The 18,300-nt window shown below is 39.7% G+C and overlaps 1 protein-coding gene across 1 annotated transcript in view; it reads left to right on the top strand.

The window, feature by feature from the left end:
- The window catches only part of LOC139743064 (uncharacterized), a gene marked incomplete at its 3' end in the record, with an annotated part of 121,738 nt that extends 103,641 nt beyond the window's left edge, over positions 1–18,097 (top strand). The window contains exon 3 of the mRNA XM_071653572.1: positions 18,011–18,097. Coding sequence (XP_071509673.1) covers positions 18,011–18,097 — 87 coding nt within the window. The remainder of the gene's footprint in view (positions 1–18,010) is intronic.
- Between the last annotated feature and the right edge of the window lie 203 nt (positions 18,098–18,300).

The following is an 18,300-nucleotide window of genomic DNA, read 5'->3' as shown; positions in this document are numbered from 1 at the left end:
ACCCCTCCGAAAACCGGCGCGCGCTTTCGTGGCATCATTTTCGCGCGGAAACGTGACTGCTGAGCGCGAATTTATAACAACGTGAGTTCGCGATCCGGTGCAGTTGCTTGTTTACATCATGAACGCGCGATGACCTCCAGTGATAACTTCCGGGTCGGCAAAAAAGCGGCTTTTCGAACCCCCTAGCGTTTATACTGCTCTCGAGCCTCCTCGAGCCTGCTATAGCGGGTTCTGAAACCTCCCCCCGTAGGAGGTTTCAGAACCCGACCGGACCCGACCCGACCGGATCGCCTTTTCTGAATTCTGTCTGTTTATACTGAGCTGAAAGCCTGCTCGAAGCGGCTACAGGGGGTTTCAGAACCCGCTTTTTCCTTAGTATAAACGGGGTATTAGAAATGCAGTGGAAGGAAATTTGTGTATGCTGCAGGAACCAGCCCAGTGTGTATTCAGTGACTGAAGAAATAATTAGTCAGCATTACATCAGTGAAGTTTATTGAAAATCAGGTAATCTGTTTAAAAGTTATAAATTGTTGAATTCTTTGCTAAATCCAGGTGCCATCATCACTAGACAAGAACACTGAAACAATTCATGATGTCACAGTAGGGCAACGATATAAAGAAAACAGAAAGAGAATTCAAGCTATTTCCATATGTCTGGCATGATTAAAGAGCACCTGACTTACCTTTTTAAGAAGGCAGGGGGGAATATCATAACCTTTAACATAGATATCAGTATCAACTCAAATGAATGTGTACTTTTCATTAGAAACTAAATTTTGTGGAATACTCATGAACATTTTCTCTTTCTTTGATTGACTTGGGAAATGTCTGGATTATTTTTTCCCTCTCTTACTAATATCCACAAAACCGTTAACACGATCCTTTGAAATTATTTTGACAACAGTGAAAAATTGTGTTGTCAGGTTATTTGTCATTATTTGGGTGATATCAGCTGCCACAACAAATTCTATTTATGTACATTTTATGCTAGTCTGCAGAAGTTTTCACATAGCGATGGAAAAATAAAATGTACGCAGACACGCATTGTGTGGAGAGTGAGCGACAGTGTCGAATGCATCCTTGTCCTTTATTCTCGTGGGTGGTTTGAATTCAAGCTTGAAGTTTATCCATTTGGGGTTTTCCTTTTCAGACGGTGTTCTCAATTCAAACACCATTTGGATCTGAGTGTCTTGAAAGAATTGAAACGTGTGTAGCTCTGCCAGGAGGCGACAGACTTTATTTCCATTTGCGATCCGTATCAAATGTCAGAACACTCTACTCTCATCAGCGTCGACGGGAGTCAGTCGGCCCGAAATTGCGCTGATTAGTTAAATGGGCATGCATCCACCTGAAAATAACCCAGATTGAATTAGGGACAATTATCCCGCAATTTGGTTGCGCAAAACTGAACTTTACTCTTCATGCGTCGTTAGACCAGTGCTTTGGAGTTTCATAACACGGCCATTTACTTTTTTCCTTTTTTTTTTCAGTCTTTCTTTGGTTGATGGTCACTTATCTGGGCAAAGTAGTGTCATGCACTTTCTGCTTCTTGGTCAGATTATGGAAGCCTGTATGGGGGGACAGCTACTCTTTGGCCGCACCAAGCTAGAAGCTGTGTACATGCTAATGCGCATTCTGAAAGTTACATCACCTTTTGGAAGCCTTTTTTAAGAGTCTGAAAGATTCATGGGAGTCCACTGGTTGCGTAAAACACAGAAAGAATGGCATGAGAGGTGCTGACCTCACTCACTGTAAAGTTTTTAAGCCTCAAATGGCATAGCATCTGGCTGTTTTTGCACTTGTATACCTGGAAAGACTCTCAAACTCATTTGCCTGCTGAATGCCTCCTTGTTAGTTTCATTGCACATGTTTGAGGTGCTCTGTCTCCCTTTAAACAATTTTTGACATAATTCCTTATCTTTTTTTTTTCATGGAATACCCAGTTGTGTTTTTCTTGATCTGAACCTTAGAAGCACACATGTCACATTAATTGATGAGTATATCTTGTGTAAAGAGGAATTGCCATATGTAAAAAAGACATTTCATGGATCAGTGTCATTTTTTGCTGTACCTTCTTTTAGCTCTCTGATAATTTTGTTCCTTCACAATCTTTATTCTCAGCTGTTTCCAGGGATACCACTGCTGAGCTGCAAATGCTAGCCAAAAAAAAAACAACAACCAACAACAACAGCAACAACAACCAAAAAACAACCCTCTTTGAGTATCTGATAAATTTTATTTACGACACCAGCAAAGCAAAGAAGTTGACAACTTGGCGACAAAACAACACAGACCCTTCCCCCCCCAAAAAAAAACAACCAACAACAACAACCAACAGCAACAAAATGAAATTACAGATTTATATTTGAATGATCCTGAGCTTTAAAGAGCTTCTTTGATTTTTTTTTCTATATTTTCACATTGTCAAACACTTACTACACTTTATCTTTGTTTGGCATTTTCTGCTTTCTTTCTTTTTTTCTGCCCAGCTTCCCAGCAGCTCCACCCACTCACTGCATGTAGAGACAGCTCTGAGCTTAGTACATGTAGGTCACTGCTGTATTCTGAATTAGCTTCTAAAAGACACCACTAAGTTGACTGCGCCAAGTCATCAAACCTGAAGAGCCATGTTTATAATCAATTAGAAGTCAGCAATCACTCCACCGAAAACGTCGTTGCGTTATTAATTTCAGCGTAACTGCCAATCTACCTGGTTTCTGAAGTGGGTCATCACAGTTGCGTCAAGCTTATATGTTTCCATTCCAGCGTAATTTCCATGCAAGTTACCCAGCTAATACTTAATACAGTGGAAGAATTGGGTTTGATTTTCATTCCCTCCCCCCCCCCCATATCTTTCTATTGCAGAGTGATGATGTGTGAGCTGTGTTTTATTCCTGTTTCCTCTCAAAGAAAGAAGAGTATCATGGCCAGCGAATGATCCAATCTCTTTAATTGAAACCAACTGGAATGTGGTGGCCTAATTCGGCGACGTACTGCTACAGCAAAAAAAAAAAATAATAGAAATAAACACAGGCACTCATTTGGTCTACTGGAGCAGCGGAGGTGCGCAATTAGCTTTGGATTTCATCAACGTGAAATAATCTTTTGATCAGTCCTGATTACATGCGCAACTGTTGACGTTTGCCGGCGAGGAAGCGCGAGGGGTCGTTATTAGCTGGTGCATTAGCGCCACCCGAAATAAAGGGGCAGCGCAGAATTGGATGCAAGAAAGACGCTCATGGACTGTGCTGGGGAACGAGGGCATAGCCTGATTAAAATTACTTACATGAGTGCATCAAGCTATTTCTGTCCCTGATTTAAATTAAGGTGAGGCTGGGGGAAATGTCCCCCTGTGTGACAGTGGAGTCTTAAAGTCTTCAGCATCAAGTCATTAAAGAGAGAATGGGGGGGGGGGGGAAGGGAGTTCTAACAGGATTTCTTCACAAAGAAAACTGTATCAATCTAAACTAGATTTTTCTTTCTGACTCTGATTTTGTCTTCACATTTTCTTTCTTTTAATTGTTTACAAAGTATCTTTAAATATCTGTACATATGTAACTCTTTGTAAAGATATAGATATGTTTGTTTTCATATGTGCATTAATGTCATAAACTTCAAGATGAAGCCACTTTCTTTGGAGCAGAATTGGGATCATCTTGCGATCCAGCTCCATCACTCAAAAACTAAGAGAGGATATCATGAGAAGAAAGGGGTTAATATATGTTTGCCTCAAATACCTTGCAGACTATAGCCAAGAAACTTTACATTTATCACAATCCTTGTCAAGCATAACTTTCATTTGTGCCTTATGCAAGCACACTGAAAACATCCTTGAAGTCCTTGAAGAATAGAGCCAATAATCTTTATCAATTTTGTCCCCTTTAAGTTGGCAACCCTGAACTGAGTATCCCACAGTGGAGAAAGATTAGATGGAACTGATTAAATCAGTCAGAACGTCATTTTCAAAACAATAGGAGCTGGAATTTTCTTGATGTATTGCCAATTGAAGATTAACCATAAATTTAGCAATAACTAGGCTTCTGAACATCTTCCAGTGGAATTGAACTCTACATGAACTGCACAGAGCTCTAGTGGAAGACTCTTTTAAATTACTTACATAATGAAACAATAAAATAAATGTATGACAGTAATGATGATACTACAGTGTATGCAACACCAAACCGAAAGAATGTGATTACTGGAACCCAAAGCCCTAAAATTTGCTTGTCCTTATTGCAACCCTTAAGATTAGACCCCTTTCATAAGCTGACATATTGTAGAAGTAAAGTAATTTAGACTTTTGCTCAGAATAATAGGACTAGAAACTTCTTTATGATTATTGGGGAAACATTAATGAAAATTTCCAGTTAATCTATTTAGAACCAAGGTCCCCTGCCCTCACCAAAAGGAAAATCTGATAACGATTGTTGGTATGAAAGAAGAGCATATTCTGGAGTGATATGGGCCTAGTTTTTCCTTTTTTTGTATATTCTAAACTCTTCACTAAATTACCATAATATTTCACAAATGCTGTTTGGAAACATTATTCTTCATCCATGCAAAATTTTTGTGATGTTTGCCAAAGGGACATGCGACTTCTTAACCAAACTTTATTTCAATTTCCAGGAATTCAGACTTGCCTTTAATTCCAAACGTGAAAAACAAACCTTGTGCTGTCCTGGACAAATGGCTGCCATGGTGGTGGGGATGGAAGACAGGAGCGAGAAGGGTGTCAAGTTTAATGCCGTAATATTTGTTTATCCCTCGGAGAAGAGGGGAAAAAAGCAGGAAAATAATGAAAACAAAAAATCAGCCCTGTCAATCTTAAAGATTGAAATTTATGGGCTGGGACATTTAATATGAAGGGTGCGTATGGATCAATCTTCCAAGGGTTCCCGTTGTGGGTGCGTTATGTGATCCGTGGCTTGATTGGATTTACAGTCACATGTGTGTACACCATGCACATTCAGCTACTCTGTGTGTATGTGTGTGCATGTCCGTCAGTCTTTCTCTGTGAATCTGTGTTTGTTCCTGTCTTAGCATCTATGTATGTATGTGTGTGTGTTTCTGTGTGTGTGTGTCAGTCTGTGTGTTTGTCTGTCTGACTCTGATCTTTTTCAGCATTATAGTGTGTGTATGTATGTGTGTGTGTGTGTGAGAGAGAGAGAGAGTCTGTCAGACTGTTTCAGTTTAAGCATCAGTGTGTGTATGTGTGTGTGTGTGTGTGTGTGTGTGTGTGTGTGTGTCTTTCTGTCTGAGTCTATGTTTGGTTTTCTCTGAGCATCCATGTCTTTGTGTGTCTCTGTGTGCATACAAGTAATGTTACAGTGGGCTATTAGTTGTCTCTAGTGGGTATAAACGTGACTGACAGCCTCGGTGTCTGGAGATCGCTGAATTACAGATCGTCTGCAGAAAATGGATATTCTGCCGGGGCGTGTACGTGATGCAGTTTCAGAGTCACAGGCATACGGCTGTCTGATGGTGAAGGTGAAAGACAAGTCTGAGCGGGAGATTGATTCTCACAAGAAACAAGGTCTGACAGTGTGATACCTGAGATGAAAAAATATATATATCCTTCAAGGTTCAGCAAAAACAAAAACAAAATGGATTCTGCATAGTATACATGTAGATGTACATGTACATACATGGGATGGGATTGATGTATGTATGTAAGACATTTCTGGATGTGTTTTTCATAGGAAATTCTGGCATCAAAGACTAAACTTGGATTTTTACTTGTGAATATGATGAAAAGACAAAGTGTAAAGATATATCCCTCCCTACTCATACCCTCAGGCCCCTCCCCATTACCTCTTCCACACACACAAAAAGTAGAGAATCCATATGATACTCTCACGTAATGAAAATTAGATGAGAGTAAAATAAGAATTCTGCGTGGCAATATCCCAGGGCAAAAACATACTCTGCGCTACTGAATTGTGCATAAACAAAATATGATAGATAGCGAGCGTGTGATGTGAGCTTTGTTTATACTGAAATCATAAATTTGTTAGCTTTTGGTCAGTGATAAGCAAATATCTCAAGAGCCTTGAGGACAGGTTGGGCATGGTTTTGAACACATTTAAAAAGTGCAGTTTTCTTTTTCTGCCTTCTGGTAAACATGCAATTTAGATAGAGAAATTAATAGTAACAACAGCAACAAAATAGCAAAACTAGTATCACAAAAATATTGCTTCATTTTAGGGTGTAGTAAACAGTGAATGAAACTATGGAAACCACGATGTGATATTGGTGCATTTGTATGCAAATGTGCCAGGTGCAGTGTGTACTTTCTTCTCATGTGAAATGCTGCAGCTTTCATGGCACACAGTGTTTTCCCCAAGCTACCACTACACATGTTTATTGCAGGAAAAGTAGTAATATTGTTTTTGTATCAAATTATGCCTTTTCAGCACTCAAGAGTACTACAGTGCCATTTACCACTTGTCATTTCTGCAGCAGCTTAGATGTCCTTATATATTTGATCATTCATTACAACAAGTGCTTCAAGGAAACCAAAACGTAATGTATGTGAATGGAGTGAATATTAGAAGAATACATCAATGAAAGTTTGAAGAAAATTGCACAATCGATTAAAAAATATGAATTTTTAAAGTTTCTGTGCTGTCATTTTAGCCAACAGTTTAAAGCTAATATGAAGAAAAGTCAACATTAAAAAAAAAGTCAACATAATTTCACTAAGCATAGTCAAATTTCAGTTAATTTACCTCTTTCTCTTTCAGAAAGCGGGGGAAATAATATTGCCCTGAACATGTGTCACTAACAAAATGATTGAATGTGTACTTTTCATGAAAAATGAAGTTTTGTGGAATTCTCCATATGATTTTCATTATATATTTTAGTCCCAAATGATGTTATGAAGTGTAGTAGTATCCTTATCTACCAATTAAGACACTATTAGTAAAATATGTAACCACTGAATCAATTGTCTGATTTTTCTCAAATTTTTACTGATATGTTCCACTAATATTGCTGCTTTCACTCAATCTACATTCATATGTGGGCTTCGGCTTCCTTTAGAACTAACAATATTTCTGAGATCATGTTGCATATGTCATATCAGCAGAAATATGGTAGAAAAAAAAAGTGTGTTGCAAAAAAAAAAAAAACATGGAAAATTGGTTGGATGGACACAGGTTGAGGTTTTCATCACATTAAGGTGATCACACGGTCGGCGGCGCAATGACAATATTGGGAATTCCGCTCATTCTCCAAGGGGGCAATGCAAATGCCAAGAGTCTGGGCCCCTTTGCGGCGGTGCCAGATGTTCACACGCGAGGACCGATGTGCAGCGCGGTGCAATAGCCTGTGACGCAACCCGACACCGTGCGGTGGTGACGGATCTAGGTGTCTCGCCGGGGAGATATTGGCCCAGGTGATCTGCGGTGTGGCGGCATCGCTTGTTTGATTTGCTCCCTCCTGCGTTGCATCCCAGCGGGGTTGTATTCGTACCCTCGATGCTAGAAGTGTGAAAAAACAATAAGAGGAAAAGCAAATAAGTGTCTGTGATGCAGGAGGAGGAGGGATATTTAATGGGAGGGGTATAAAAAGAAGGAGAGTGGAGGTATGATGTATAAGGCACTTTTCATCCGAAAGAGGGCGGCATCTTTTATTCAATCCACCATGTTGACTAAGTCGATCCATCTTTGATTCGTAAGGTGTGTGGCTGTCTGGGAACAGTTCTTGTATTCCCCACATGTGATAGGTTAAGACTAAACCTCCAAATGATCTGAATGTTGCATGAGGCTGGTATGTTAACCTGTCCTGTATGAGGTTCTGAAAGCCCCGTAGGCTCTGCTCAACACCCGCAGGGCTCTGGTAGATGATGTGTCAAGCTGCCAAAGTGAGCAAGATGTGATTTATCTCTTTGTGCATTCATCAACTTGCTTCTGGTGCAGAATAAAGGTTTCCAAACAACTTTCAAGGAGTTTTGGGCCGTTGATAAATGCAAAACTGTTTTGACTATGGGGTCAGAAACAAATTTGTGGAATTTTGTGGAATTAAATCTACCCTTCAGACATACAGGCCTAATTTGTGAACTCTGTATGCAATACTTGACTGTGCAACAGAGCGTCAAAACTTGCCAATTCCCATGTTCCCCTGAGCTAATTATAAGTGAGCAGAGTAGAGACATCAGAGCCCCTTCTGTCCCAGGGTACCTCTGAAAAGAAAAAGTAGTCCATGGTAACTGTCGTCACCATTAATACGTCACAGCTACTTAAGAGGCAAACACCTGTAGGTATAAAGCTGTTATAATGGTTTCTTGCATTTTTAATCTATCAATGCTTTTCGTGTTAAGTACAGAATTGAAAGAGAGCTTTAGTCTGGGCCACTTTTAACAACAAATGAACTTCCTTTTTTTTAGCATGATGCTCATGGAAGTTTTCACTAAAGATCGCATGGAGCTGCATTTGATTTAAAGGGACACATCTCCCAAGCTGTATAAAAAGCAGATCTCTATGCAATGTAGGTGTGTTTTCTCTCCAACTTTTACACAGGGCAGTTTTTGAAATAAGGGTTTATGATAGAAAAAGAAGGAAACAAAAAATTCATTCTGTGTTTGATTATTGGAGACCATCATAGTCCACTGGAGAAGGCTTAATCCAATGAAGTCTCCAATAAAGCAAGTTGAGACAGGAAAGCAGTTAACTCCTGTATACTGGAGAGACCTCTTGACGTCCCATCTAACAAGGGTGTAGCATTTCCCCCGATGTGGTTAGCAGCCAATTTGCCTGCGACGACAGGAACATCTTCCCTCCCGTGTTCGTGTAATTGTTGGGAGTTGCTTGGGATTGAAAAGGTAGAAATGAAGAAGAAGAGGTAAATAATTGACTTACTGCGGGAGATGGCAAGGAGGCAGGGCAGGGGAATTTAATCTACCTGTCAGGGGGACTTTTCAAAGGGATTAAGGTGGAAAGTAGGACACAGGGAACTTTAGACTTACAAAAGAACTTTTTTCTCTACTGTTTTAGAAACAGAATTCATGCTAACAAAGTTTGATTCATTTGTTTGAAAGCAACCTTCGATCATATTTCTCCCAAACGGATACCTTCACCTACATTCGCCAGTTGAGGTCAGGTGGATTTTTTTTTTCACTTGAGTTGTGCTTGATTCGATCTGGGTGTGATCCAGAAGCTGAAGAACAGTTTGGCCCCTAAACACATAACTGTGGAGGTATAGGTTAGCTAAACCTTACAGTCACTCCCTCCATGTAGTTCATTCGTGTAAGTATGCACTCTTTCATTTAATATTGTATACGCCAAATATTTCGCAAGGTTTTCATTTTCACAAATTTCGTTAGTCAGGTGCTAATCGTGAAATCAAAGACACGCAAAAATATTGACTCCGATCCCAATATACTTGTGACATACTGATGTACACTTCTCCGTTCAGTACAAGGCTCCACGATCGCAAATTTAACCACTCGCAAAATCGTCGGGAATTTCCGATTCACAAAAATTTAGACTGGCAAAATGTAAGGCATATACAGTACTTTCATGTAAGTGTGATGTAAAAGTGGACAATTATTGATTTGTTGAAATTTTGGTGCATTTCGCACAATGTGAAACTAGCTAGAACCAAAATACAAGCACATATTTTTTTTTATTGTTATTTGTAATAATTCATATATTTGACCTCTATGTAGGTATGTTGTTGGGATATAACTGGTATGCTCTTTACAGTTTTCTCCATGTTCACTAGTCCTCCAGCGTTAGCAATCTGGCTGTCGCATTGCAAACTAGTTACCTTTTACTGTGTAGTACTGTAAAAGTGGATATTTTCGCGCGACTAATTTTTTGCGCTTGGCCTGTTCAGAAGAGTTTCGCATGTTTTTAATTTGGCGGAATCAAGACGTCATGCTCAGGAACGCATTGCAAGCAAAAATATTTGCGTGCTTTTATTTTCGCGCTAGTTTCTGGTTGCGCGAAATGCGTGAAAATTTCAACACCGCGAAAATATCCACTTTTACAGTATGTGCTGATGAAAGTCCTTAACCACTGTGGCAGCTGTAAGCTGTTTAAAGTGATCACTTGATTGTCATGACTATCTGCAAATTTGAAAACATGCAAAATTCATCTTATCCAGCTAAAAAAGAAGAAGAAATTTATATGATGTATTAGGGGAAAACATATACGTGTTGATTTACTGCCGTGGATTAGTGATACCCAGCTCTGGTTTGGAATGTGTTTTGTTGTCAGCAGTTCGTGAACAATGATTTTGCTGTCTGAACACTTTGTATGGAACTCGAGACTCATTTTAGAACTGTATTTCAGAAATGTGATGGCCAAACTTGATCTGTGGTAAGTCTAAAACCCCCTCATTGTAGTGTGAATCTCCATATCCCTCCACCCCACCCCACCCTTGTAGCACCATTGCATAGTCAACATGACACATGCTTGTGATTAAACCGGCGTCATTCATTCAAATAGTCTTTCCAATTTCACACAAGATAGATGCGTTTGCATGGTTGGACGTCCGTTCCTACGGTCAATTACCAGCATTTATGTGGGCTTAATGACAGGCCTTGTATTTTATAGCACTCTACGGCCTTGCAGCTGTTGGTTCTGATCGATGAAGCATGAAGTGCATCCATCCGTGGTCAACATAACATGCTATGTTTCTGCTGCCAGTCACGAATGTGATAAGTGGGCACACTTTATTGCCGTCTGGCTGTCTCTTCTTTGAATCGGAAAAAAAAAAAATTTAAAGAAGCACCAGCTTGGAAAGACTATTAGCTCAAATTTGTTGTGTTTATCATATGATTCTGTGAAGAAATTCACACAAGGTGTGAAAAAGCAACAAAATGAAAAAAGAATCAGCAATAACAGCAACCGCCAAATATATACTGAAATATTAAAAATACAATAAGAGGAGATTGATCTCTGAAATAAGTCATGGGTAAAAAAAGTGTTTGTTTTTTGTAGCAAAGTAATGTATATTTCTGTGTGATTCATTAAATAGTGGTTTATAAACATGTATAGAAATTACAGAGTCCAGGTAATATTTCTCAAATCTCTGTTTGAGATTGACACTTAACAAGTTTCAAATACAAAATCTGCAACTCTCACATAAGAACAAGGCATATGGAGGAATTAACAGGACAAGGTAAAATTGCTTCTTCAATTACCTGTTGGTGAAATTCAAAAGATTTGAGATTGAGTATCTCACAGATGGCTTGCAATACATTGTTCACACACATAATTGCAATCTTGATCAAATGAGCTTTGTAAATACACTTTGAATTTTGTCAAACCTGCTCTAACTGTTCATCATTAAATTTCAAGTGAGTTCATGACCTCTGTCAAGACTGGTCTTGATTACAATACTTGCAAACCATCCTTGTTTAAAAAGCCATAGAGGACATTGTGAAACTGTGTTCCGTCTAGTGGCAAGAATCCGTGCCATAGATGCTCCAGTTTTGCTTCAAGCAAGCCCCCCTCCCCCTTAACCCCACCCCCTCCTTTTTGCCTCCTTTGCCATCACCTGCGATTGTAACCCACAAAAACACACTCCTCCAAAGGTGTTGATTTACGCAGACAGAGAACTCAATCCGGCTGGCGAGAGCTGTTGCATCAGATGATCCCCTTCTGAGGGTGCGGGGATTTTCGAGGGGTGATGTACCGGGCCGGGCGAGATTTTTAACGGGGCGTCGGAGGAGCGTGAGGGCCGTGCAGATGTTCGCCGTCACCGCCCTGCTTTTCCACTCGCATCCGAGCCGGGATCGGAGATCTGGGGTTTGATTTCCAAACATGGATGTGTTTTCTGATGCTTTATCTGATCGCGGGCGATGAGGGCCTGGGAAAAAAAATGCAGGGATTTGGAGGACTGGGGTAACTAGAGATTTGATGAGCTTTCCACTAAAAACAGCAAGCCTGCTCACTTGTGTCAAGCTGCCCATGTCAGAGTTACAAGGAGGATAAATTCGTGACACCATGTTGTCGTTGTTTTAAAACTTTATGGCAAATTTACAGCTAAGGTTAATATCCTTACCTGCACTAAATCATGATTGTGGTCACTGAAAGCTCATTTATATTGCAATGCATGTCTTTTAGATGATAGAAATTCAGAATTTGTCAATCAAATATAGTGTGTCTCTTCCATTTTCTTACATCGCAGAGGTTAGAATCATTGAGTATGCACTTAAATGAACTCTAAAAAACTTGTTAATTTTTAATCATACAAGATGTCAACTGATGTAATCTATCAGTTTGAATATTGCTGTGACTGTGGAGAGTGCACTTTGGCAACTGTGACTTTGGAGAGCGCACTTTGGCAACCGTGACTGAGTTTTCAAAACAAGATGGAATTAAACAATATTAACCTGATAATCAAAGATGCAACTATGATTATGACAATTATCCTCATCAATGAGAAATCATCATTATTGATGAGAGTATTGACAGTAGAAGAAACATTATCGTCATTTTGTGTTTTATATCATTCAGTCCTACATGCCCCAGATAGTCTCTTCTGTGATCAGAGAGACATTCCAGGGGCCCATTTCATGAATGTGTTTTGCAATTATTGCGAGTTGCAATATTCATGGTTTCCATAGCAACCATTTGCATGGGAACTAGAAGAACTCTTCCCCCCCATACTGTTATTGCAATAACTTTGATTAATTCAGATTATGAGGACTGCTTACCACTGTATGAAATGTACTCCAGAGGGCTACAACCTATATGTCCCAGTTTATTTGATTAATATCTACATGTAAATAAAGACCGATAACATACAATATGTAGCACTTACGTGAACTATGTCAAACATTCGAAGATGAAAAGTTCTAGCAAGAATACTTTGCAATATGACTTGCCTATTAGGAACTTAAAAAAAAAATCAGGAATCTCCAGTCTGCATTATCTCCTGTTACTTAACATATTTTCAGTCATTCTGAATAATTGTCATAAGATCGGTATTTTTTGAGCCTTTTTTCATGTGTAATCTACAGTAGATGTTGACCTACTGTTCATTGAAAGCTTAGTGTTCCTATAATGCACATATGTCACTGCATCATGTGATGAATTTGGGCTGTTTTAAGGCATTCTTCATCTAGTGCCAGTCAGTAGTCTTTTCAATAAGAGAACTTGTCAATCAAGTGAGGAATTTTGATGAAACTGGATATGCTTTCACAATATATGCAAAGAAATGTTTCAATCTTGGTGTATGGTCTATAGGGCAGAATTCAAAATCTGGGTCGAAGGTCAGGGGATAGAAGTTCATGTTACAAACATTTCCTTGTTATGAACAGGCAGGTAATGGAATTTTTCTGGTTTTTTTTTTTTGTTGTTGTTCATACACCAACCTTGTGTGAGCTTGCCAAATGATAATGACTTCTTCGATAGAGAGAGATGGAAATTCATGTCACATTGTTCAGAATTCCTGTAGAGTTGTTAAAGTGGACGTTGAAGTGGATGTTGAAGTTATATCTATTGTAAGTTTCCTGAGGAAAAAAATGTAAGAAGCATGACCTTTATGACCCCCTCCTTCTCCTCAGCTTTATGATGAATGTTGATCTAGTTATCTGGTCATCAGCCAGACAAGGCCAGCCAAGGTGGCAGAGGAATGGCAGCCAAATGGGCATGATTACGTCCAACGCGTGAAGCACGTCATCCACTAAATTCCATTGTCAGTTGGACGTCACTGCATCAGTTGGATGTGTGCCTAGATGCTGGAAGAAGAGGGGGAAGGGGGAGGGGGGAAGGGGAGAATGTTCACACACCTTGGAAGAGATCCCTGGTAGCAGTGCTTTGCAGTTTTTGTTGAGTTCTGCTCGCGGCAGAACAATTGCCTCCTCGATGCATAATCCCGGGAGGGCTTCCGCGACATGTCAGCGGCTGCTTAATAACTCGGCTTATTTATTCCCCGTTGGCCACATTATCGCTCGCCACTGATTAACCTTTTCCGAAGGAGTGACGGTTGTGCCAGACAGCATATCTTGTTCATGCCATGTCCCCCCCCCCCCTTCCCCCTGCGGGCATGTGATTAAGAACCCCTCGCATCTGTAGCAGTTTATTATGATGACATAATAGTCCACTAGGGTAAAGATTAATTTGTGGCCTGTGCTTGGCAAAATGTTGAGACAGTCTGTATTCACAGACATTTTTTCCCCCTGCCAGCTTTGACTACACGTACCTCTTTCTGGCATTCATTCAACCCGCTGTCGTATGTGCATTTTACAGTTACTGTCGACATTATCATGAAAGAGAAGATTGATTTGATTAATCATATGCCACCTTCAAAGGTCATATTTTGAGAATGGTATGCGTGTACACATGATTGCAAAAGTCATTGTTTGTTGCTTCCACGTGTTATGTAGAAGCCAGTCGTTGTTTTCAGATTCCCGTTTGGAATCCTGAGATGACTGTTTTGCTCCTCGACTCTTACACAGGTTCTCATGCACATGCCTGCTTAACCTCTTGAAGACGAGTCCCGAGTATACTCGGGCAGGTGTCTACGGGAAATGCATGTTATAGCAAAATTAGCTCGTCCTTAATGTTCTTCACGGTAGTGCCTTTGAAGTTAATAGCCTACTCTGACTTAATGGATACTGATGATTTACACATTGCATGTGTAGCCGTAGTTATCAAATTTCCATGCATCAATCACATCATTCTAAAAAAAAAAAGGAAAAGAATGGAAAATGAGACTAAGTCAGGTTAATAATTTATGAATCGGCTTCTTTAGATATGTATGATAAATCGTATGTACTGTAAAAGTGGAAATTTTCGCGATGTTTGAATTTGCGTGTATTTTGCACAACCAAAAAGCAGTGCGAAAATGAAAGAAAATGAAAAAATAAAACAAATATTTTTACTTGCTGTACATGTATATTCCAGTAGTGCATGTCTTGATTCTGCAGAATTTAAAACAGTTACTCTCGCAAAAATATCCACTTTAACAGAAAATAACTCCCTAGACAAAACACCGTCTTAGGAGATTTCCAATGTACAGCTTGTCCAGTGATGTGCGAGAGAAAGGAGAATTATGTGTTGTGTGAACAGGGCCAGGATTTCTGCTACATGCTTTTAAGAGAGTAGCAGTCCACAGACAATTAGAGCTGATTGCTTTTGCTGAGAGAAAAAAAAAAGGGTTCTGCGCGATTGACGTTAAGTGTTCGCTCCCATCATTACATGGGAGTCAAGGGGTACACTAATGCAGAACTGAACCCTCTCAAGACCGATTCACTGGAATGGCATTAAGATCGTATTCTGTGCGATTGATGCTAGTAGTAATGGGGTTCAAGTTTTGACTTGCGATGCTCTTGAGAGCATCTTCAAGGTCTCTTCCTTGCGCTTGTACATTTTTGTGTTCATGTTTGTGATGCGCTACATGATGCTGCGAATGCTCTGCAGTACACCGCGTCTTTGTCACGATGGGTACGCAGTGCACCCATTGATTGATCCAAACAGAATAGGATTAATATTTTCTATGCCTCTTTCTTCCATTGCTAACACTGCTCAGAAAGTTTAATCTAGGTTTGCACTAACCCCTTTCCTCCGCAGTCCAGATGGTACTCAGTGTTTACTTGCCTTGTGAGGTTTGTGTCCATGTTAACATGATGTACATATGTATAGACAATGACTTTTAAGAAGAACAGTTAGAATGATAACATTGAACTATTTGTGCATTCATTTGATTCACTGCCAATGTTCTGAGACAATGGTGGAAATAACATTTAATGGATAGTACCCATGATTATCCCTATGACAAATGAGAGTTGAATTGACACCATGTCAAGATAAATGAATTTTGCAACTCACCATGACAATTAAGTTCCATTTCCACTTCACAAGTGGTAACCACTAGACCTAGAACCTGAGGGTAGGGGTCATAAGGTGAATGGAGGTGAATGACACACGCTGTAGACCTCCATGCAATGATAAACCACCATCCTTCTATGGCTCTTCTCACATACTCCAGCATATCTCCAGCTCCAATCTCCATCCACCACCCTCCATATCTGTCTGTGTGTGTGTGTCTCTCTCTCTCCCTCTGTTCCCCCCCCCTCTTTTTTTTTCTTCACACTTCTCCTTTTCTGTCAATTACAAGGGCTTGTGGTCAATTTATTCATAATTATTTGCCCCGACTTCCAAACAGTTGACCCCCAAAATTTCAAATCCTCTCCTCCATTCGAATCTATGTATCTGCAAGTTGGCAAGCCATGCCACATGGCTGCCTGCATTGGTGTTTTTGTATCAGTTATGCCAAATGCCTCCTCTGAGCTAGGCAAAACAAAGTCATATCTACCTACTGCAAGCTGTGTGTGTGTGTGTGTGGGGGGGGGGGGGGGGGATCACATCTCCCCCCCCCCCCCCCCCCCATTTCCTCTGGGAAGAACAGGTTTGATTGGTCCATCCACTTCAAGTAACTTAAGGGTTGCTCATCGCTATCTCTGCAAGATAGCCGTAGGTGTTCGTGTCATGTTTGTACAATCGATCCCCGGGCATTGCGGGAGGGCAGTTGAAGTTGTGGTGGTGTGATGTGCCCTTGGTGTGGATTTCTCCGTGGAAGGATGAGTTTTGAAAACAATTGGATGATGTGGAGTAGCAACTTCACGCCTTTTCTGCCCTCCCCCACCCCCACCCCCCTCCCCCCACCACCACCACCACCATCACCAATACTGTTCCTTCAATGTGTGGAAATGTCACAAGAGTTTTGCTCTGTGTGTTTGTATTGCTCGTTTGTGTGTATGGCCATCATAATTTTCATTTCAGAACCAGTGGCTGAGGTTACTCTGATAGCTCTGCCCTGTTACTGTAATTTCTGTGAAATGTTCAATTTAGTCTTCTCAATCATTTTGTATCCCTTTTTGTATCACCAATGAAAGTGTTCTCACTCCATTAGTTTGGTATGGACCTTTCACTCGTTCGTCAACCTAAACTAAATGTATTTCCTGTTACTTCAAATATCTATGGGTTTGACATACGGTAATATGTTTTAGAGGGCATTTTTGTTTTTATTCCTGAAGTTTCTTTCATATTCTGTAATCTTCTCTCTCTTTCCAAACTCTTCTCTGATCGGCCCGAATTCACGAAGGTGGTGCAATTGAAACCATGGTTTAAACTATGGACAAAGACCCTAGTTTTGTATGTGGTGCCCAATGTCACATGGTCTATTTTGCTACGAAGTCAGTCATTTCGTCGATTTCGTCAACGAAATGTTCATTTTGTTAAGAAAAGTTAACATTACGTTGACAAAATGATTATTTCGTCAACGAAATGACTTTTGTAATGAAATAGGCCATGCGACACTTGGCATCTCATACAAAACTACGGTCTTTGTCCATGGTTTAAACCATGGACAAAGATTGTACCACCTTCGTGAATTCGGGCCATTGAATCATTCTGTAATATAACTCTGTCTGTCTGTCTGTTTTTTTTTTTCTCTCTCTCTCTCTCTCTCTCTCTCTCTATATATATATATATATATATACCTATCTATCTATCTATCTATCTATCTATCTATCTTTTCACAGTATAGATTTTTGTCTGTTTGTGTCTTATCTACCTGTATATCTTTCTGTTTTGTTTTTCTCATCTATCTCTCATATCTATATCCTCTTACTTACTTCCTCCTTCCAATAAATATGTTGATCTGCTTATTTCAAAAGAACACTTGAAGAGTTTGTTTGCAAAAACCGATAAGTCCATTTTTGAAGATTTTGAAGTAGGGCCTCTGTCATAAACTACAAAATAATACCTTTTAAATGATATATTAATCACTACATATAAAGGTATATTTTTGAAGTTATGGTCAAAAGAAGCAAAAATTTTCTTATTATTCTCTTTATTTTTCTTGACCTTTAATCGCAAATATCTCCATTTGGCAAATATGGACTTATCGGTTTTTGCAAACAAACTCTTACACAGTCCTTCCTGTATCCTCCTGTTTTTAAGGGTAAATTAGTAGAGTATTTGGACATTTTGTTACTACCTTTGTTGTTTAATGCCATCATTTTTTTCTTTCTTGTCCTTTCTTGTTGCAGTTATTTATTGCCGGAGGCCTGGGTTTATACTTCAGTGCCATAAGATCGGATGCTTACCAGGGGAGTGTGAAAATATTTGCTGTTAAGGTAAGAAGTCATCCCCTGTTTCTGACGTTCTCCTATTTCAGACTCAATTCACAAATGCTGTAATTGTTTGTATTTCATCTTCCCTTGGAATGTTAAATTAAATGATGTTCTGTGCTATATTCTTAAAATAAATTCTTATCTCTTCATCTTTCATGGCATTTGTTCAAGGTCATGTTGGAATGTTACAACCATTTTTATTCAAG

This window comes from Diadema antillarum, unplaced genomic scaffold (assembly GCF_040938485.1).
Source record: "Diadema antillarum isolate AM-2024a unplaced genomic scaffold, OU_Dant_1.0 seq00001044_RagTag, whole genome shotgun sequence".
NCBI lineage: Eukaryota > Metazoa > Echinodermata > Echinoidea > Diadematoida > Diadematidae > Diadema > Diadema antillarum.
Note: the sequence above shows the minus strand (reverse complement) of the source record. Positions and strands in the feature narration are given on the sequence as shown.